Here is a 22,460-nt window from a genome sequence, read left to right as displayed (position 1 = left end):
TCAGTGGTCTCCAATGTGTTAAAATCTGGTATGTGCCCATTTCAGTATGTCTGATCTTTTTCTTTTTGTAGCACCAATAGTATTTTTAAGAAAGTGAAAGTGACAAATGCACATGGTTTTTAAGAAATCAATTAGTACAGGGGTCACTGTCCCCTTTCCAGCCATTGAATCAGCCAACCCTGAAACCCAATTCCTGTTTGGTGAGATATCTTTATTATTATTATTATTATTATTATTATTATCATTATTATTATTATTATTATTTTTGACTGTACCATGCAGCTTGGGGGATCTTTGTTCCCTGACCAGGGATAGAACCCAGGCCCCAGCAGTGAAAGTGCCGAGTCCTAAGAAAGAGACCGCCAGGGAATTCCCTGCAAACATTTTCACTTTAGAGATATTATTTGTATTACTGCATTAAGAAGCATGAGCTCCAGTGGACTTAGGCAGAAAAATGGGAATAACACCCCAAAGAAAGATTCAGAGTATGAGTAGAGCAAAACAGCAGGAGCAGCCGCTGAGAGGGATTTGAGTACATGCCCTTTATCCTTGTGGGGACTCCCAGCTACTCAGAAGCCACACATACATTTTAACATAACATTTGTGCTAATAAAATACCATTTAATCTATTTTGTATTGGATTTCCATGAAAATTTCATTTGATGATGATTCGCTTGCTAAAATTTTGGCCACCACATTTTCATTTTCAAGAGCACGTCTCTGATTTTTTTTTCCCCTTTAAATAGCATTCTGTTCTTGTTTCCTAGCTACAAGTTCTTCCATTTTTCTCTCTGAGGATAGTGTGGTTCTCTGCACTGAGCATTGTCTCTGTTTCCTTTGTTTTGGTCTCTGCCTTTTGTGTTAAAGGCTCTCCGTCATCTCCTTGGCTGTACAGACATATGAAGTGATAAGCCACTCTAAAGCTATTTGGAAGCTGGGGTGGGGGGAGCTATCTAATTGATAGAGCTACACTGGAGCGTATTTGGGGCATGAGCTTGATTTCTCAAGGAGTGACTCCCAAATGTCAGGATTGAAAATAATAATTATAATCCTCAAGTCTCCTGCCTTGAGGGCTATAAACTTGGCTGCCTGCTTACTCAGAGCCAGATGAGTAAAAGCAAGCTGGTTAGGGGAGCGTGGGTCTCTGTTCCATATGCAGACTTTTATTTAGTTTCCTCGTTTCCAGTCTGGCAGCCCACTAACACCCACCCCAAGGCTGAAACTTTCTAATTCTATTCCTCCTGAAAATAAACCTCTAATATCCCATGAGAGTAAGGAGTGGGAAAGGTAGTTTCTTGGTGTGGGTAGGGTTGAGACTGGGGTGCAGTCAACTCTTCCTTATACAGCCTTCCATCAAAGTCCCCTGTTTTTAGCCCCACACCTAAACCCCACCTTTTGTGGTATGTGGTGCCTCTAATTCTTGTGATCTTCTAAGCGACCAGTTACCTACATCTAGAAGGCAGTCCCTTATGTGGGCATGGAAGTTTCTGCTTGCTCTTTATAGTAAGTTACTTAGCCTCCCGTGGTCCACCTTCCAAAAATTGTTTGACATCTCTCATCTACTGGTGCCTCCTTCCTCATTCTTTGTCCTTATCTATTTACAGCTTTCTTATTTCTTTACTGCTGTTTTAGTGAGATTTCAGGAGAGAATGAAAATAGTGCATGTGGTTAATTCAACACACGTAACCCAAGAGTCCAGGCAGTGCTTTGACTTGCTGGCTTTGCTTTAGGGCAAACTTGCAGACAGCTGGTATTGGACTTAGGGTTTGTTCTGGTGGAGAACAGTACTCATTGTTATAGTTCTCCCCAGGCAGTCGAATCAATTTCTTTAGAGAAGAAACTTCCCCCTGCCCACACCTACTTTTTTTTTTTCCCCTTGACCCTGGGGGCTGGAAGATGTAATCACATGGGTGTAATTGCCAGGCTGCCTGTCATTGTGCCTCTAGAGGTGGATGAGATGAGAAGGTTGACTGTTCAAGTTAAAGACCTACAGTTAAGGCCCTGGTGGGTGCCCCTCTCTCTCCCACCTCCTTTTTGGTTAGAGCCTCTGCTGTTCTGCTGGGCAGGGCCTCCTCCTCTGGCCCTCACATCAATATTCCAGGAAGCAACTCTTCTCTTTAGTCAGTATACATCTATCCACTCAAGGCTTTCCAGAAATTTCTTTAAATCTCTTGACCACTGATGGCCCCCTCCTATTCTCTTTGCTTTATTGGATTTTGCCTTTTCCCCCTCTCACTGTAATTTTAATGGTGTCCTTAGAAGGGAGAGGATATAAATGTGTGCTCAGTTTGCCATGTTGACCAAGAACTCTGCTTGCTGTCTTTTTAATAGTAGCTTTGTAGATAATTTTACATATATAATTATCTATGTGTGTATATATATATTTATGTTTATATTTAAATCAATCATTTGCTGAATCCCTGAAGCATCTCTATAGCGATGCTTGGGTTGGTCATGGTTTGAAAATCATTGGTAGAGAACAAGTAACATTTAATATTCACTTTACATCTGTATGTTTGCCATTATGTATGCTTGCTCATTAGTGTTAGAAAAACTAACACTATGTTTAGTGTTACTAATTAAAATACATCACCTACCACTGTTTCCTAAACTCCAGTCATTCATGTAAAACCGTCACAAATTTTTGCCCTATCTGGATGGGAACTACAGTATTATATATTAATTTTTTTTTACAATTGACTAAATTTCTAAACTTAAATTCCTTTAAAATGAAACTTCATGTAGAATATTTAGCTGGCGCATGGTTGATTATCCTGCTAAAAATTATATTTCCCAGAGTCCTTTGCAGCCGGTTGTGGATATGTGACTAAGTTGGGACCGATGGTATGTGAGCATAAATGATTTGTGCTACTTCTGAATGTGCTGTTAAAGGGTGGGTCCTACTTTTCCCTTCTCTTTCCCCTTCCCTGCTGGCTGGAATGAGAACGTGATGTTGTAGCTGGAGCAGCCATTTTGAGCCATGAGATAGGAGACTGTGTAAAGGGTGGCAGAGCCCAGGTAAAGAAGTCTGAGCCTCTGATGACTATGGAAGTGCTCTGCCAGCCCTGGACTTCCATGTCTGAGAGAAATATGTTTCCCTTCTGTTTAAGACACTATCATTTTTGGTCTCTGTTAGAGCAGTCAAGTTTATATACTAACTAATATAATTTGTAAGTCATATTTATTCTAATGCCTTTAAAATAAATGCCTATTAAAATTAAGAAAAATGTATGTTCACCTAAAATAATCTGCCTTGTTACTAGTGGTATATTGTAAAATGCAGATCTACAATGAGTGGTCTTTTGGACTATATTCAGGAAAAGGAAGGGAGGAAGACAGCAAGAGGTCACTGTATCCAGCTTATCCTCTGAAGTTTAAAGGTCCCTTGTAAGTATTATTTTGCAAGTCTGGCACTGATATATTCATGCCTGGGTTTTGGTCTAAAACTTTAATACAGTGTCAATGTATGAATAAACTAGATGGTAACATCTAGTTTGGGGCTGCAACTCTGGAAAGCTAGTTTGAGTCTGTCCTTTAGCGTGACCAACAAATATCTTTTTTTTTTTTTTAAGAAAATGACTGCATTTTAAAAAAACCTTCGGTGATTCCATTTATCATTTAAAAAAAATATTTATTTATTTGGCTGCGTTGGGTCTTAGTTGCGGCACACAGGATCTTCGTTGTGGTGTGCAGGCTTCTCTCTAGTTGTGGTGCACAGGCTCTAGAGCGCGTGGGCTCAGTAGTTGCGGCACACGGGCTCTCTAGTTGTGGTGCAGGCTCAGTAGCTGCGGCGCGGACTTAGTTGCGCCACGCATGGCACGTGGGATCTTAGTTCCCTGACCAGGGATCGAACCCACGTGTCCTGCATTAGGAAGGCGGATTCTTAACCACTGGACCACCAGGGAAGTCCCCCATTTATCATTTTAACAATTCTAAAGTTTACACTTCAGTGGCATTAAGTACATTCACAATGTTGTGTAACCATTGGTGTCTCCATTTTGACGATTAAGAGAAGCCCAAACTCAGCCTGAAGTTCAAGGCTTTCTACAATCTGTCCTTAGTCTAAACTTCCAGTCTTCTCCAGCTATTCCTCTTCATGCTCCCTTCAACCCCAAACAAAAAGCAACTTGCTTTCCCTAGAACCAGTCTGAATTTTCCTGCAGGCATCTTTTTGCTCCCTTTGCTTTTGCCACTGACGTGCTCATTTGACCCACTTTCCCTATCAAGATCATGTTTGTCTGTTAAGGCCCACTTCAAGTGCCCAAATAGCATTTTGTTTTTATCATTTATGGCTATTTTCATATTTGGTCAGTTATTTCTGCATGTGTCTTAGCTTCTCCACAAAATTGCTCTCATTCATCTATGCCCTCCATTTCTTAGCACCTCACAGCATCTGCCTTATAGTGGGTACACAGACACCCAATTTGAAGTAGTTTAAATAGGATTACTCAAATGTGAGTACAAATGACCTTACATAGAAAACGAGACCTTAACTTCAATAGTTTGTCTTACTGAACCTCGCTGCTCTTCCTCATCCCTACCCCCTGCAGAACCTCAGACCCTTTTCTAGTAGTTGGGAGTCCCTGGGAGGGGGAAAGGCAAGTATTTACATCCTTCTTTGCTGCCGCTCATGCTGTTTTGCCCTATCCATCATCTGTTTCTTCCCTTGGGATGCTATCCCATCATTCTGCTTAAGGTCACAGGTGCCCACTCTTAATAATAATACCTCTGAAATTAGGATGCTTTCAACTTCAAGTAAGAAAAGCTCCTATTCAAATGGTTGTGACTGTGAGCAAGTTACTTAATCTTTTTAGCCTTCTGCCCTCCATCTGAAAATGGGATGGAAAAGGCCTTACATGAGGAATAGATGAGAAAATGCATCTAAAGGGCTCAGTGTAGTGCCTGCCCTGTAAGGCTGTGTTAATTACTGTACTCTTAGTGATTCCAGAGCCTACACGTGGTTCTGGGTCAGTGGGCCTAACAGGAGTGCCCATCGCCTGCCGGCCACTGCCAGTAAGATCTCTGTGTAGACAGTGATTTCATGTAATCCGCATAACAGCTCTGAGTTAGAGATGAATTATCTCTACGGATGAGGAAAATAATGCAGAAAGTAATGCAGTCAGGACTTAAAGCTGGAAGTCTTAAGTGGAATAACACATGATTTCTGGAGAACATATTGTGGGAGAGAGATTTTACTTTTTTATATATTCTTTTGTATCTATTTGAATTTTTAAAAATGTCCATGTATTATTTTCAATTTTAATTACTAGTTAATAATCTCACATAAAGTACTAGCTAATAAAAATAGAAATTTTTTTTTTTTTTTTTTTTTTTAACCACACCTGTGCAGCTTGTGGGCTCTCAGTTCCCCAACCAGGGATTGAACCTGGGCCACGGCAGCAAAATCCTGGAATCCTAACCACTAGGCCACCAGGGAACTCACCTAAAAATAGAAATCTTGTATCAGCTTTTAAAATACACATGGTCTTTAATTTTCTTAATAGGGGAGAACAAGGCTAACCATCTTCTTCCAACTTTTCACACAAAGGCCTCAAATAGCTGTAAGTTACCTGCCCAGTCACTGGGGGATTTTTCCCCATTACAAACAGCCAGTTTACATGGCTCTATGAACTGTCTTTTGTATTTTCTTCCACTTACCAGTTCTCCTACCTTCTAATCAGTACCTGTATTTTACATGTTTTTACTTATCAATTTACTTATCAATCCTAGGCATTGAAGCATCCTGCAACTTAAAACCAGTGCCTAATTCTATCTGTTTTAGCAAGACATCTTCGGGTTATAATCCCTTTACTAGAATATAAGGTTATTAAGCACAATACAAGAATATTTTCAAGCAGAAATGTAAAGCAAATTCTAATTAATAAGCTCATCTTCACTTCAAAGTCTTATGAGCAAGGGATCATCGTATGTTCAAATACTCTGGCATTTATCTCTTTTTGGTGTTTTGTTTCTTTCACTCTGGTCTGCAAACTTTTTCTTAAAGGACCAGATAGCAATTTATATAACCATTTAAGATGTAATCAATCATGTAAAAATGTAAAAGACATTCTTAGCTCACAGGTGGCTGGCCAGATTTGGCCAATGGGATTTAGTTTGCCGATACCTGGTCTATTTGCTAAATTCCCTCGCTTTCTTGCATCATTTGAAAGAACAATATAATTCCCCTTTCTCAAAAAAGTAAGGAGTGTTGTTTTCCTGTCTAATGTCATACTGTCATGACTTATTAGTTACTTGCACTAGACAAAAAATAACCCACACAGTGGCTTATGCAGAATACTTTATTTATGTATTTGATATCTGTATAGGTGTCTCTGTCCCCATCTGTCTCTGTATTCTTATTGAACCACTAAATTCCTAAAGGATGAGACTTGTATCTGTTTAACTCAATTTGTACACTCTCAGCAGAGCACAAGCATCAAATGGACATCTGACATATTTCAGTAATGATAAACACAAGAGAAAATCAAATATAAGTCAAAGAGACATAAGAAAAAACGTAGTTGAAGACACAAAATTCCTTATTTTAGGATTATGCTATACATAACTTGTAAAATCTACTTCTATAAGTTTATATATGAGATTATATTGGTTTTATTACTTAAAGAAAAAGGGAGAAATTGCAATGAGTTACAGGAAGAAAATGCAAAGTAAAAGTAACAAATAGTGGACTAAAAAAACATAGTGATCAGTGAGGAAAAACAAGAAGTGGAGTGAAATAGATTTTCATTTCACTACACTGATTTTCTCTTCATGCTAAAAAAAATATTGCCTTTTAGTCTTATTTGGATTGATTGGAAATGGGCAGTGATGATCTTTTTGGACTAGAAAACCAACAACACAGCTCATTAAAACAAAAGGAGCAAAAGAACAATAACCAAACCATACTTGTAGGGTTACTTCTAACACGGAAGCATAGGGAAAAAAAAGCTCAAAGGCCACATTCTGTCCATTGCATCCTCCTCAGTTCAGAGAGACAAGAAATGGCATGGAAAACATCTTACCCAATTAATCCAGAAACCTCTAAACTTCCATGACACTTTTGGAAAGGTTAACAGGTTTAGCCCAGTATTTAGCATAGCCATTTCATGGTTTAAAATACATACTTAATGACAAGTAGATAAACCAATGATCAGAAAAACTGAAGCGTGCCATTCCCATTACAATGTGATGTTAAAGTGCTGCCTAAAGACATTTTATAAAGTAAAAAGTGTTTGAAGTTTAATTTTACAAAAATTGACACCATTAAAACCAACACAGTTATTTGCTATGCATCCAATCACTGAGGTAACAATATTATAAAAATATGTAAAAAATATTCTAGTTTCATAATTACCAGATATGCTAATTCCCATACAGCTAGTATAAATTTGATTATTAAAAAAATAGTTTTGTTTCCTTAAAAGCACTTGATTCATTTACCATTTAGTATCAGATAGATATTTGCTATCCTGAAGTACCAAAAAAATTACAAATAAAAATGGCAATGTCTATACTCTGGGTTTCTTGTTGGGTAGATCCTGAAGACTAAACTTTGGAATTTCACCAGAAGGAGCATATGGAATTCTCTTTGAAGACACCTTTTTGCCAATTGTTTCAATCTAGAGGGGAAAAAAAGATTTTAGAAAGAAAATTATTAACAATTACAATACCTAAATGTAAAAACTCTGTAATGTAGTATAATAAGGGCTAAAACCTAGATGCTTTTTTTCTTTTTAAAGGCAGAAAAAGTTTCTCAAGTCATCTGGGCTGCTATGAAAGATCTTTGGTTCCTTCCACACTGTTTATGTTTCTAGAGTCAGTCTGCACTCCCCTTTTCATATTCATAACAGGGCACACTGACTCCTGTCATTCTCGACACCAGACCCCCTCAAACAGAATAGGGAACCACCTGCCACGATTGTTTCAGTAGCACATGTGAAAGCAATAAACAGACCGGATTCCAGTTAATTCACATTCTTTCAAACTCTATTCTAATGTCTGTTTCCCTCATTCTAAAAAGCCTGCATAAGCTATAACAGCATAGCTTTTTAGAAGTTCAGGTTTCAGAGCCTAAAAGGCTCCAGCTGGAATCCCCTCTATCCAAAATAATCAATCTTATCTTTAAAGACACTGCTTCTTTAATAGTCATAAGTTTATCTCCTCTCTACACAGCACAGATAAATATACTAAACAATCTTCATAAATGTCTTTTTAATTAAAAATTAATATTTAATGCTGAGTCATACCACAAAGGGCTTCTGCTTTATATTCATCAATTGTCTTATTTAGTGGCTTATAAATTCCCTTTATTTAGTAATTCCAGTCTAATTGTTTTTTTAATCCTTACTTGGAAAAGTTAATTTTATAAGAACTCAAACTTATTTTAAATATATACACCTCTACATATCTTCTCCTTTAGATGAGTAAAACAGGAATGAGAGAAAATGTGTCTGTGCCTGCAAATAATCTTTAAAAAATAACATTGCTGAGTTTAAGTCATGACTGTGAAAAACAATCACATTACTCACTAAGGTGGGGTAGGATAAAAGGGTCCCCAGGGGGACTTCCCTGGTGGCAGAGTGGTTAAGAATCCACCTGCCAATGAAGGGAACACGGGTTCGATCCCTGGTCCAGGAAGATCCCACATGCCGTGGAGCAACTAAGCCCAAGCGCCACAGCTACTGAGCCCGCGTGCCACAACTACTGAAGCCCGGATGCCTAGAGCCCGTGCTCTGCAACAAGAGAAGCCACCGCAGTGAGAAGCCCGCATACCGCAACGAAGAGTAGCCCCCGCTCGCCGCAACTAGAGAAAGCCCACGTGCAGCCACGAAGACCCAATGCAGCCATAAATAAATAAATTTATTTAAAAAAAAAAAAAGGGTCCCCAGGGTCTTTGATGGAGTGTGAACAGACAAGGATGTCATCTGATTTTTCTTGCAAGTTGATCTCTCATGAATGAGAAATGGGCACTGAATTCTAAATAAGAAGGATCTTCAACAAGTCAGTGACAGGTTAAGAGAACCAGATGAGATATTTTGAACAGTGGATGAAGCCTCATCAGTACCTCTCCAAGACAGCTGGTGCTGAGCAGACGCACACAGCCAGCTCTAAGCACTGCTGCACTCTGCCCTGCTTCGGGACTATGCTGACAGCAATCTCCCGGCAGATTTCTTTATCCTCCCAACCTCCCCCCAAGCCTCCCACTCCATTTCTGCTCTGAGGAAATGGAAAGTAGCTCCCTCTTATTAATACTTTTGGGGCCCCTGGTAGAATTGAAATGGATGCAACATAAAATGTACTGTGCAGGTTTGTGTCAGCTCTCTAAACGTTCCATAATTAACTGACAAACTCTGAACTAAAAGAGGGCGAGCACCACTGCAGCTCCCATACTTTTCATTCAGACCTCTCACAGCACCAGCACAGTGCTGAGCACGCAGAGGCATAGGCTCCTGTACCAACATGTGACAACTATATTGCATACTGCAGTTTTCAAAACATTCATATAGGAATAAGTGACCTGGCCTCAGAGCGGGTCAGTGTGATGCAGACAGTGCAGCAGACTAGCTTTGGAGGCTCCAGGAAAAAAAAAAAATTGTTTATGTGTATATTTTCTTACTTGATGTTTATATGAGGTAAGGCAAGGCATATCTTGGCCCCATATGATAGGCAACTGATATTATGTAAGAAAGACCAACACTGAATGACCTTTAGATCACAGTTTTAAGGAGGGAGTGGAGTACTTCACAAATACCACAGAACTTCCCAGAGAATTGACTGACATGTTGCCCCAGAGTTATGCTATTGCTAAATGAAAAAATATTAAAATTCTAAAACTCAAAGCCTTTAAAAAGGAAATGACCAAACAAATGAAACAAAACCAATCCAGGATCATGCTTACCTGGAAGCCAATGGTTTGTAGTTCATTGTGGAGCCCATCCAGGACACGTCGTCCATCAAAGATAAAGGCTGGCTTCAGCATTTTTTTATGAATGCGTTCATAGTCCAGTTCCTGTAAAGACAGAACCAAAGAAACAAGTAGAGCATATATGGGGAACACATACTCAACCCCAAATGGTACTAGAACACCTCTAAAATTTTCCTTAATCTCACTACTGTCACCTCACCTTAAACATGTCCCATTCAGTGCAAATCACAACAGCGTGGGCACCATCACATGCTTCATAGGGGTCCTTGGAAATGGTCACGAGCCGGGCCACTATAACAACCCAACAGAAAGTTGGAATAAGAAAGGAGTGATTTGAAATTATGCATTTTAACACTAAGATTGCTGGAGGAGTTGAGGGTCTGACGGAAGTGGAATGGTCTGGTTAAAGTGTGAGTAGGGGTAATGGTGGGGGGCCTGGAGTACTCCCAATTTTGCCCCAGAAGCACTCCTTGGAATCTCTGGGACTTTTTAGAATATGCTGGAAAAATCACTAGACTAACCCACAGCTGATTACTTCAAATCAAAGTTGATGAAGCAATGTCTGAGAGTTTAATTTTAGAGAAATAAGGTTGAAAAGAGGGGCCTACCAATGATATAAATGATAAATGCTGAACAACCAAAGGTTTCTAGAGAACAAAGTCTGGGGGCCCAAACTCAAAGTGACACATGAGACTCAAAGCCTACTTACCTTTGTCATCCTCTGAAACTCCTGGATGAGAAAGATCCACAACTATTTGTTCCCTTGGTACTTTTGGATCATATATATGGAGGTGTGCACCTTCATCCATCAAATATTTGCTAATATATATACTAGACGACTCTCTGAAGGAAAAAAATCAGTATTGCTGCACTTTTTTTTTTTTTTTTTAATTTTATTTATTTATTTATTTATGGCTGTGTTGGGTCTTCGTTTCTGTGTGAGGGCTTTCTCTAGTTGCGGCAAGCGGGGACCACTCTTCATCGCGGTGCGCGGGCCTCTCACTATCGTGGCCTCTCCCGTTGCGGAGCACAGGCTCCAGACGCGCAGGCTCAGCAATTGTGGCTCACGGGCTTAGTCGCTCCGTGGCATGTGGGATCTTCCCAGACCAGGTCTCGAACCCGTGTCCCCTGCATTGGCAGGCAGACTCTCAACCACTGCGCCACCAGGGAAGCCCCTTGCTGCACTTTTAAATGGCATATATTCTAAATTTTTTTTTTAATTATTTTTTTTTTGGCCATGCCGCATGGCAGGTGGGATCCTAGTTCCCCGATCAGGGATCAAACCCACAACCCCTGCATTGGCAGCACAGAATCTTAACCACTGGACCGCCAGGGAAGTCCCATAAATGGCATATATTCTAATACCTAAGGGGTTTAATATACAGGTGAGATTCTATTTCTTGTGAGGATATTGATGTCCACTTTATTTTTATTCTTTATACTATATACATACATGTATTTCACATACACAACCACTATCAAAAAATCAGGATAAGGCCTTTCTCGCCTTCTGAGATGGCCCACACTCTGTCTGTGGAGTGTTTTTCTCTCTAAATAAATCCACTTCTTACCTAAAAAAAAAAAATCTGGATAAGATGAGGAGTTAACATTCTCAAAAAGGTTGAAATATTTCAAAGAACTGGTACCTCGTATCACCGGTGTCCTTTTTGAATGCAAACCCCAAAATAGCTATCTTCTTATCAGTCACTGTATTAAACAGACTGTCTATAATCCGGGAAGCAAACCTCCTTCTCTGGTAGTCATTCATGTCTATGACCTGAAATGACAAGGACGATTATGCAAGGATCAGTTAGAAGAGGTGCAGCCTGTACCATACACTGCTCACAGCTTTATGGTGAGTACTCTTGTATGAATGCAAGCCTTATAAATTAACAGGAGGCAAAGATTAACAACCTCTTTAGTATCTACAGACTGAAAAAAATAAAGAAAGAATTACCCACCCCCCACCCCTTACAGCCAGCCTGAAAATTTTCATTTTCATTTGGCTTAACTTTCCATGCATCGGGCTGGGATGGATGTTAAGGTGGGGAGCACAGCTAAATTTCAACCCCATTTGAGGTCCAGCCATGAGGCCAACCTAAAAAAGGCACATAGGCCACTTCTCCAAACCCCGTGGAAGCAATTAAACCCCAAAGTACTCCTTCATATGCTTACCCCTGACCCCTCACCAAAACTGAGTGTGAGTAGAAAGTGGACAGAGAACAGTCAAACTATGTACAGAGTTATAGCTGCCTCTGAATGAACCATAACAGCACGAACATCTGGCAAAATTTTTAACTAGATGTTACGAGTAAAAGTCTCTGATCACCTAATCTGTTACTCTCCTAAGAATTTACAAACAAGACATCATACTTGTGACCATATGGATATAAGGAAAGACTTTTTTTTAAGGCTCTAAGCTTCTAGAAGCCGTCTCAGAGCCTGAGAGCTTGGGAAATGAGCTGAAAGTTTTGGAAAATCAAGCCTTTATCTGCATTTTCCCCACAATGGACAGTAAGATAAAGCCATCATACTGGATTGAGTGAAATGAACCTAAAAGTGTACATTTCCCTAAAAATGTTAATTTCCTTCCATTCCTACTGGCTGCTGAAATCTGAAAAGCTGTAAACTTGGGGAAAAAATATTTGGGAAAGGTACATACACTGGCTGGTATCTTGAACAAATTACTTAACATTGCTAAGCCTCAGCTTCCTCATCTATATATGGGGGGATAATATTAACGATGAGGACTAAGATACTACATGTAAAGTGCTTAAAAGAGTGCCTGGCCAATATTATGACATAGTATGAGTGTGTTTCATGTTTGGTAATTGCAATCATTGTTGCTTTTGTTGTGGTCATCCATGTACAATGCTTGGTGTCAGTCTATTTATCTCTTGTAAAAATAAAATACAGTGTGTGTGTGTGTGTGTGTGGAAAAACAAACAAACAAACAAACAAACAAACAAACAAAAAGAGTGCCTGGCACAGAGTAAGCATGCAATAAATGTTAACTCTATTTCCAGTTTGAGAAGGGTCTCTAATTTTAGCTCTGTGAATCTCAAAGGGACAAAACAAATATCAACATATGCAAACCACTTGGAAGCATGACAATAGAGGTTCTTTTGCCTTTACTTTTATCTTACGCCTTTCAAGATAGAGAAGAATTATAATTAAAAGTAATATTTCTTGCTTTACTCAGGGAGCAAATTTAGTTATTAAAATTAGAAGGAATACTGGTTTATCATAAACTTCCATCATAGATGATTACCAAAAAAGACAAATTATAAACACAGAAGCCCAACAAATAAACCTAAAATGAACAAACTGAATATAATAATAACTGAGTTCCTGGGAAAAGTTAATCCTATCAAAAACATTTGACAGAAAAGGGTGACATGTTTTAATTAGAAGTTAATCATAACCTGTTGACTATAAAGATTAATACCTGCTGCCAATAACGAGCTACTTCGGGCAAATTTAGAGCCTCACAGAGATAAACCAAATTCAGAACATCCTTTTGAAAGCAACTCCCACCAAAACCTGAAGAAAGAAAGAAAAAAAAAAGATAATATTTTCATTTAGGAACCAAACAACTAAATCATATTACAACTTTCTTTGTCATACTAATCAGAGGGCTTATGCTTGGATTTTTAATAATAAAATTTGAATGTTTGAAAATTAATGGGTTTATAACTTGTGTGAAATTTGCAAGCAACTAATCAACTCTATAAGTAATTTCCTAATAATTATAAATAATCTTAAATAATTACAAATAATTATAAATCACTTTCTAGCTTAAGTTTTGTTGTGGCTATATTTTCTATTTTTTCCCCTCATTCAGCTGGTATCACTGCCCTGCATCTCTAACTCTAACATAGAGCTGGCAAACTTTTACAGGCCAGGTAAAAAATATTTTAGCATTTGTGGGCCATACAGTCTCTGGCACAACTATTCAACTCTGCCTTTGTAGCTCAAAAGCACTCATAGACAATATGTAATCAAATGGGCATAGTTATTTTCCAATAAAACTTATTTACAAAAACAAGCTGTGGGCCGCATTTTGGCCTGGGGGCTGTAGTTTGCCCACCCCTGTTCTAGTGCAATGCAGTATACAATGAGGGTTGGCGTGGGCTTTGGAGTCAGAAACACCTAGCTACTCATTAGTTTTATGACTTTGAGCAAGTTACAAAAATTCCCCCGATCCTTAATCATCTCTAGAAATACCAACACCTTTGTAAAAGGTTATCCAGGATTTTTTTTTTTTAATTATTTTTGGCTGTGTTGGGTCTTCGTTGCTGCGCGCAGGCTTTCCCTAGTTGCGGCAAGCAGGGGCTACTCTTCGTTGCGGTGCGCGGGCTTCTTATTGCAGTGGCTTCTCTTGTTGCTGAGCACAGCGCTCAGGCGCGCGGGCTTCAGTAGTTGCAGCATGCAGGTTCAGTAGTTGCGGCATGCAGGCCCTAGAGGGCGCAGGCTCAGTAGTCCTGGCGCGCAGGCACTAGCGCGTGTAGGCTTCAGTAGTTGTGGCTCACAGGCTTAGCTGCTCCATGGTGTGTGGGATCTTCCCAGACCAGGGATCGAACTCATGTCCCCTGCACTGGCAGGCGGATTCTTTTTTTTTTTTTTTTCAAACATCCTTATTGGAGTATAATTGCTTTACAATGTTGTGTTAGTTTCTGCTGTATAACAAAGGCAGGTGGATTCTTAACCACTGCACCACCAGGGAAGTCCCGGTTATAAGGATTAATAATTAAGATATATCAAGTTCAGAACTTGGTGCATAATATGCCTTCAGTAAATAGGAGCTATTTTTATTAAATGGCCACTAGGAGAAAACATCAAAAAGATAGAAAAGGCCAGGGAAATCAGTACTGAGAAATGGCATAAAGCCCCAGAAATACAGGAAAGGCTGTCTATGGCCCAATCTGTAAAAGACTCTATTTACCTTTACATCAATCTTATTAACTTATATGCAAAAAAAATATTGTCAGTTCTTGTTAAACTCAGTAATTATGTTCTACAGATTTGCCACAAACGCTGAATTAGCAAATACTGAAGCACTGCTCCTAGGCGAAATACAGCATTAGGTTCCTGTGAGCTTCTGGTCACATTTTTGCCAACTGATCAACATAATCTTGTTTTATGTGTATTTCTGTTTAAAGACACCTTATTTAAAAATATTGTTGATTCATTAACATTGAACTCACAGCCAATAATAGCACTATAACTCATGCCTGAATGAATGAAGCTTATCAAACCACATGTATTTTCTCTGTAAGGCACATCATAGCATGCTGATGCTTTGGAACACTAGACAAAACTTCAGCAATATGCTTGGGGGCCATTTTAAACAGTGAAATCACAGGGAAAAAAGCACAAAAATGCAGCACTAAATAGACCACAAAAAGAGTACATATTTGCAGTACGAGAGCTAAAACAAGAAGGTATGAGTATTGCCTTATTCAACTTCAGCTGGGAATATATGTGTTGGGTGACTCAAATTTTTTGCTGCTCTGTTCATGTCTGCAAATGACCACATGAGTATTGATGTTGGGTTACAAATACATTTTATCAAGTAGGCTAATTCACAAATATGGAATCCACAAATAATGAGGATTGACTGTAGTTCACCAAGGTCACATTTCCATAATTGTATTAGTAGGAAAAGCAAATGATAAGGAATTTTTTCCTATTTGCTTCAATAAGGTGTTACATGATTTCCTATGTAGTCTCCCAAACTTATTCTACCTAAATGTTCTAACAAAATACTAATATATTCCTCCTAAAACACTGAACTATGTTTATCTACCAATCAGTCAGTAATTATTAAACAATATAAGTAACAGTTGCCTCACTTAGAAAGTCCCTGATAGGCTGAAGCCTACATGTATAATGGAATCATTATTTTAAGGGCATTTAAGTTAAGCAAAGCCTTCCTTAAAGTTAAAGACCTAGCTAAATGAACCTACTTTATGTACAGAAAAATTTCAACTTACCAACACTGGCTTTCAGAAACTTATTTCCAATTCTCTGGTCCATTCCAATGGCTGTTGCCACCTCTTCTATATCAGCTCCTGTTGCTTCACAGAGGGCACTTATAGAGTTAATGCTGCTGATTCTCTGGGCTAGAAAAGCATTTGCTGCCTTAAAAGAGAAAAAAAGGAAGAATACGATGAGCTCAAATAAAAATTTTATATATCCGTATTATATTTCATTGAGTTGATCCAAATTACTGAGGGAGATATAAAAGTTACTGATGGGCTCAATTTGTGGAGGCAATGGGTGAGTTGGTAAGGGAAAATGTTTTAAATTAGAGAAGAAAGATGATAAAGAAAGGGTAAAAGAAGGGAAAGAGTGATTTTTTAAATTACTATTTCAATTAATTACATTAATAGTAATGTAATTACTATTTTCTTTTACATATTCCAGAATATTTTATACCCAAATATTTGATCCCCTTGTGAATATTATTTCACAATATACAAGAATATTATTTTCAAAAGCATATCTTTTTATTAATATTAAGAAAGTACCTGCGTAGCTTATCAGGGTTAAGAGAAATAAGTCCTTGGCTTTAAATTTAATAGAGAGTTGAGTGCTGTGTACCAACCAGTTTGGAAAGTTCTGAAGACCAAGTATTAGTGGTGAGGATCTTTTCTCTGGGAACCCAGTGCTCATACACAGCACACAGTGCCTGCACAGCTCTCTGACCCTCTGGGGTTTCATCCCCTCCAATCAGTACTCTGTCTGGGTTCTTCAGGTCTTTGATGGCCGTTCCTTCTGCCAAGAACTCAGGGTTGGACAGCACCTAAACTCCCAACACAAAGGAAAGTTTTAAGCTAGAATTAATTACGGACAACTTTAAAGCATCGATATTTACATAAGAAGAGCCAGATTCTAATGCTTCCTTTTTTTATACCTGTAAATTCAAGTTGGGTTTTGTGTTTGCATCAAATATTCGACGAATACTCTCTGCTGCCCGCACTGGGACTGTGCTTTTCTCAGTCACAATTTTGTACCCGTATGAGTTTTGCACAATGCGTCTAGCACAAGCTTCAATGTACTTCAGATCTGCTGCGCGGCCTTTCCCCATTCCATAGGTTTTGGTTGGAGTGTTCACCTGACGAAAGTATACGGGATTAAGAACATAGTATGAGATATTCACTGATTTCAAGATATGCCCTGGACCATCAACTGACTAGTCAACTGGGAAGTTAACATCATTAGGAGCCCTGGTTTCACCCTCTATTAGTTCCATGGAAATAATATTTTATGAGAACTCATTCAGTACATTTCTGTTGAGGAGCTACTATATATGTGTCAGAATCAGGGCAGGCAGGTTCCAAGCTAAGCCTGCAGATATAAAGATGAAAGAGACTCCAAAAGGAGTTCACAGTCTGAAATGAAATGTAAGTTTTCTCTTTCTTCCTCTCTTGATGGTATGTAATATATTATCCTGGTATTTAAAACTAAACTTTAAACTCCTTTTTATTCTCCTTTTTTATAGACCTATATCAATAGGTTTTTTTAAATGTCTGCCGTATCATTCACAAATGCTTTCTTGGCTCATTAGAGCTAGAAATTATCTAGCGTCTTCAGGATACAGAATACTATGTAGACAAAGACTATCATATAGAAAGAAAAATAAATCATGAGTCCAGAGTCTAGGCATTTAGTTTTGGCTTAGCTGTATCACGTAAACTTGGAGAAGTGTAGCTGCCTTTGTCTCAATGACCTCATTGGAAAATGAGAATAACACACTCTCTAAAATCTAACACACAAGTTTTAGAACACTCTTGTAAAAATGAAAGTACTCTGAAAAGTCTAAAATTCTATGTAGGAATAATTTTTGAACCAGTAAGTAGCACCAACTGTCTTCTCTTGACAAGCTTATAACTTAATGGGAGACTAAATAAAGGAATCAAGCCAAAATAAATCAAAACGTGAAGATTGGGTTGAGGTGTAAAAAGCAGGAGGAAAAAGTTGTTTATATGCATGGAACAACTTAGGAAAAGACTTAGACGTGGAAGTAAGGGTGCAGTGGAACACAGAAGGGCAAAGATGGTTAATGGGATAATGTGAAACATGCCAGAGATGGGGATGATCAGATGGCTTCCCTGGGAAAGGAGCTCTGAAGATAACAACTGAAAACTGATTCAATAGTATAAAACTATTTCTACCTGGAATTTGCCTAAAAATAATTTGGGTAATCTGGGGTGGGAGGAAAGGGACAGAAGTAGTAAATAAATCAAGATCAGCCATGAAAACTGTTGACAATGGGGTTCACTATATTGTTGGTTTCATTTTTTGTATAAGTTTGGTGTTTTCCCCAATGAAAAGTATACCACAAGCACATTTAACAAAAAACAAAAAACTGATGCAGAGAATAATGGGAACTAGGTAGGAGTTATACTACAATAAATTACCCTAACAGGCACACAAAGTAATAGCTTGGAAAGATTTAAGGCAGCTCAGGCTAGATCAGCAGAGAAGCAAGCGTAAAATCAGCTATCTGTGCCAGACCACACTAAGGTGAACTCTACTGCCTTAAGAATAGATACTTAAAAAAATTTTTTTTCGTATAGAAAAGTCTCCTATTCCTATTCCAGGCTATGGTTATCCAAATGTTGGACTAAGGTAACTTCTTGATTTTCTCCAAGCATCTAGCTACTCCAAAATAATTTCTCCTTTTCTATGCCTCTACCCTAACCTCCTGCAAGCTTAAGTAGAAGACTGGGTAGGTGAGTCATAGAAGTGGCACCAATTTCTCTGAAGTAATTTTTAAAAAGAGAGACTGAATTCATAACAGTTTTACCAAGGGTTTCATTACTACTTTCTTCTGGAGTTCCCATTTCTTCACAGTACTGATTTTGTCTCAATACACAATCAATTCAACATCATCTCTGCTCTATGGACCCCATGGTGTTTACCTCATGGAACCCAGTCAAAGCTCACACCACTGGCTTTCCCTTTATTCCTTAAGGCTGTACAGGTCTTGAGTCATATAACACCTTAGCTCAGCCACCAACTGGTGATAACTACACCATCACACACAGAATATTTGAGTAGATGTTTACCAGGACAGCAAGAAAAAAGTTACCTTGGTTCAAATATTGAATTATCAGAGTGTATTCCCAAGCATTCATTCTACTTTTTTCATTACAAAGGTACAACAGTTAAGCCATATTATGAGTTGAAGGTGTCTGTGGACTAGCCTAATAACCTAACAAACATATGCCAAGTTCTAAACAATTAATTTAAAATGACTTTTGGAACATAAACTCATCTAAATAGGAGATGCCTGTAAGTGTGCAGCAAACTTTACCTGATTCTTTTTATCTCACTTCCACCACGCAGTGGAAACAAGAAATGATGAAATACATATACTATCACCGTATGTGCTCACACATGCTCACATGTTACCAGCACTTCCTAATTCTAGATCTCATATTAGAAACTTTCTCTGAACTTATTTGTTCAATGATCTGAAATGATCAGATGATTACAGAGTTTGGTGAAGTGTTGGATAAAGTTAGTGATAATCAAAATTCAACTGGACAACTCTATACTAAGTAATGCTGTGGCTTGATACCAATGGCTTTACTATTAAAATACAATGAAACTTCTATATAGACAAGAATACATTAAAACTCACACAGCAAAGGAAAATACTTACAGAAATAAATACAAGATCAGCTTCTTTAATGGCATCATCAATATTGGTGGAAAAAAATAGATTTTTTCCTCGACAGGATTCTACCACTTCTTTTAGTCCTGGCTAAAAAGAAAAAAGAAAAGAAGTTGTACATACATTTTACCAGTCATAGGAGATAACCCAATAGTATAGAATTACATTCATTAAGGGGAAGGTCATGTGTAATTTAAAGGTCTAGATTTGCTCTCAAATAACACCTCTGTAGAAAAATCAAAGATTATACTGGTACCAAAGGCCATCAGGTGTACATTATGTAACAAATAAAGCAAACCTGAACTTGCCACAATTAAAGCAGCAGATTAATTTAAGGCATGTCATTCTTTACCATGTTCCGGACTACTTCATAAGAGTTAACAATTAACTCCAAGTATCAACATAATCATCAGAAAAGTCAAAAGTCTTTGTGGTTTCAAGCAAACATTTGATTTTGCATTGTCACTAGAATACAGGTTTTTACTCCCAAGAATTCAGGCCATAGAATACAGGCCATTCAGAGTGGTTGTGAAACAGTCTTTACTCTACACATACATAAATATATATTTTTTCTAAGTCCCATTATAAGAAACGCTTCTATTAAAAAATTTGTTACTTTTCCCATACAGTTTAACAGGAGATATAATTAAGAATTTTGAGCTGTACAACACACCTAACAAGTATTCTTGCCTCCACCCCCCAAAAAAATCAGGTCTAAATCTGATCAGACCAGTCCAATCAGCAAAATCTGTTTATCTACAGGATAAACAACCTGGTTTCTTCAATAAACAAACTGAAGAGAAAAACAAAGAGAGAAAAAGAGAGATTAAAATATTGTGGTCTTGGGACTTCCCTGGTGGCACAGTGGATAAGACTCCACGCTCTCAATGCAGGGGGCCTGGGTTCAATCCCTGGCCAGGGAACTAGATCCCACATGCATGCCACAACTAAAAGTTTTCATGCCGCAACTAAGGCTCCAGCGAGACACAACTAAGGAGCCCTGGAGCCACAACTATGGAGCCCACGTGCTGCAACTGAGGCCTGGCACGACCAAATAAATAAATTAAAAAATAATAATAATGTGGTCTTAGGGAATTCCCTGGCGGTCCAGTGGTTAGGACTCTGTGCTTCCACTGCAGGGGGCACAGGTTTGACCCCTGGTCGGGGAACTAAGATCCCACATGTTGTGCAGTGAGGCCAAAAAATATATATATATATATTATATATATATAATATATATATTATATATATGTATATAGTGATCTTAAAAGACACTTAAGTGATACAAATCTATTGCAATATATGGCTCTTACTTGGATTCTGATTCAAATAAACCATGGAGGGGAAGGACATGTTTAAGAATTCTTAAAAACCAAAGCAAAACAGACCTTCTTCTCTTCTGGGAGAGAAGGTTCAAATAATATCCAAAATATTATGGATGTATAGAAAACTATATAGCAAAGTAAAAAGTCAATTCAGGGGCACAGGTCTAGAATTATATCCAGAGGCAATTCACTTTTCTTCATGGTTCTGTGGACTTTTAACATAAGCAATCAGAGAAAGTGTAAAATGTAAATTCAAAATTTCTATTAGTTTGGCTAAAATGTATAACAGGACCAGCAAAATATATGAACCACTGCACTATGAATATAGTGTCACTAATTATGGCAACTGGTTCCTTAGTTATTTTGACTATGTTGTAGAAAATAAGAGTAAAAGGTTATGGAGTTGGAATTTTACAGAGAAGATTTAATTCAATCCTATGTAATCTCCTAACATTTAAATTAAAGTAACCTAAAATCAGAGCAACGCAGAATTTATACTGTCTTAATAAGACCTCAAAATGAACAACTACATTATTCCATTAAAATCAGTGGGATATTTGTAGATATCCAAAATGGATGCAGCAGCAGTTGATAATATAGGTTCTACCTCTTATTAGATTCATTATGTAATTTTCATAACTAGTATTTAGAATTTATATGGCACTTTTTATGGAAGAAAGATCCTTTCACAGTATAAAATTAGCTTACATTTTACTCAGAAAAAGCAAAGCAAATTATCCATTTTGGCTTTTTAGAAGTAGTTATTACATTGTTTTTTTAATGAACAAAGTTAACATAAATGCAATGACTATTCAATAAATATGGCAACACAAAACAGAATGTTTTCATTGGTTTTTTTGTTTGTTTGGTTATTTTTGGCCACACTGTGCAGCTTGTGGGAACTTAGTTCCCCAACCAGGGATTGGACCCGTGCCCTTGGCAGTGAAAGTGCGGAGTCCTAACCACTGGACCACCAGGGAATTCCCTTCATTGTTAAATATTAAGAGTTTCTATTATGCTGTTCCCTGAGTAAAAATTGAATATCTTATTACCATATTTCATCTGATAGTCATTACTATTTACTTCTCAGGTGGTAAAAATGACTACTTTTTTATTAACATAGTTTTGACCCATAAAATATAAGCCTATAAGACTAGAAAGAACCACAATGAACACATAAATTCATGGACCCTAAGTACATTTATCTGGGTTTTTTCAATGTAGCCTGGTAATCTTTTTACTTGTCCTCTCATTCTGAGATTACTGCTCCAACCTCCACTACATCTTCTTCAGAGTAGCTGGCCTCCCACTTTCAGACAATTGAGATGACCAACGTTTCAGTCACTTTTATTTCCTGTTCCCACCAACAAAACAGTATCTTCATCCACCCTTGTTTACTTCCCTCCAGTCTCTGAGAAAGAGGCTTTCAAGGCCAATTCCTCTTCTTGTGTTTTTGATCCCATCATCTTTGCTATTTTTCTAGACTTTATTCCATCAGTTAGCCCTTTCTTCTTATACTTTT

At 38.1% G+C, this 22,460-nt stretch overlaps 1 protein-coding gene and 1 pseudogene across 2 annotated transcripts in view; one reads left to right on the top strand and one right to left on the bottom strand.

The window, feature by feature from the left end:
* Positions 1–6,285: 6,285 nt before the first annotated feature.
* The window catches only part of UGDH (UDP-glucose 6-dehydrogenase), a 30,011-nt gene continuing 13,836 nt past the window's right edge, over positions 6,286–22,460 (bottom strand). Inside the window, exons 3-12 of the mRNA XM_082464284.1 lie at positions 19,602–19,703; positions 16,845–17,045; positions 16,536–16,733; positions 15,922–16,069; positions 13,374–13,468; positions 11,572–11,702; positions 10,635–10,768; positions 10,125–10,216; positions 9,899–10,009; positions 6,286–7,619 (exon numbers count right to left, since the gene is read on the bottom strand). Coding sequence (XP_082320410.1) covers positions 7,509–7,619; positions 9,899–10,009; positions 10,125–10,216; positions 10,635–10,768; positions 11,572–11,702; positions 13,374–13,468; positions 15,922–16,069; positions 16,536–16,733; positions 16,845–17,045; positions 19,602–19,703 — 1,323 coding nt within the window. The 3' untranslated portion in view covers positions 6,286–7,508. The remainder of the gene's footprint in view (positions 7,620–9,898; positions 10,010–10,124; positions 10,217–10,634; positions 10,769–11,571; positions 11,703–13,373; positions 13,469–15,921; positions 16,070–16,535; positions 16,734–16,844; positions 17,046–19,601; positions 19,704–22,460) is intronic.
* Positions 12,726–22,460, top strand: part of LOC309661983 (proline-rich protein 11 pseudogene) — a 367,415-nt pseudogene continuing 357,680 nt past the window's right edge. The window contains exon 1 of the transcript XR_014268393.1: positions 12,726–12,856. The product of XR_014268393.1 is annotated as a proline-rich protein 11 pseudogene (transcript). The remainder of the gene's footprint in view (positions 12,857–22,460) is intronic.

This window comes from Balaenoptera physalus (assembly GCF_965194825.1).
Source record: "Balaenoptera physalus genome assembly, chromosome: 5".
In the NCBI taxonomy this organism is placed as follows: domain Eukaryota; kingdom Metazoa; phylum Chordata; class Mammalia; order Artiodactyla; family Balaenopteridae; genus Balaenoptera; species Balaenoptera physalus.
This window is presented reverse-complemented; position numbering and strand designations above follow the sequence as displayed.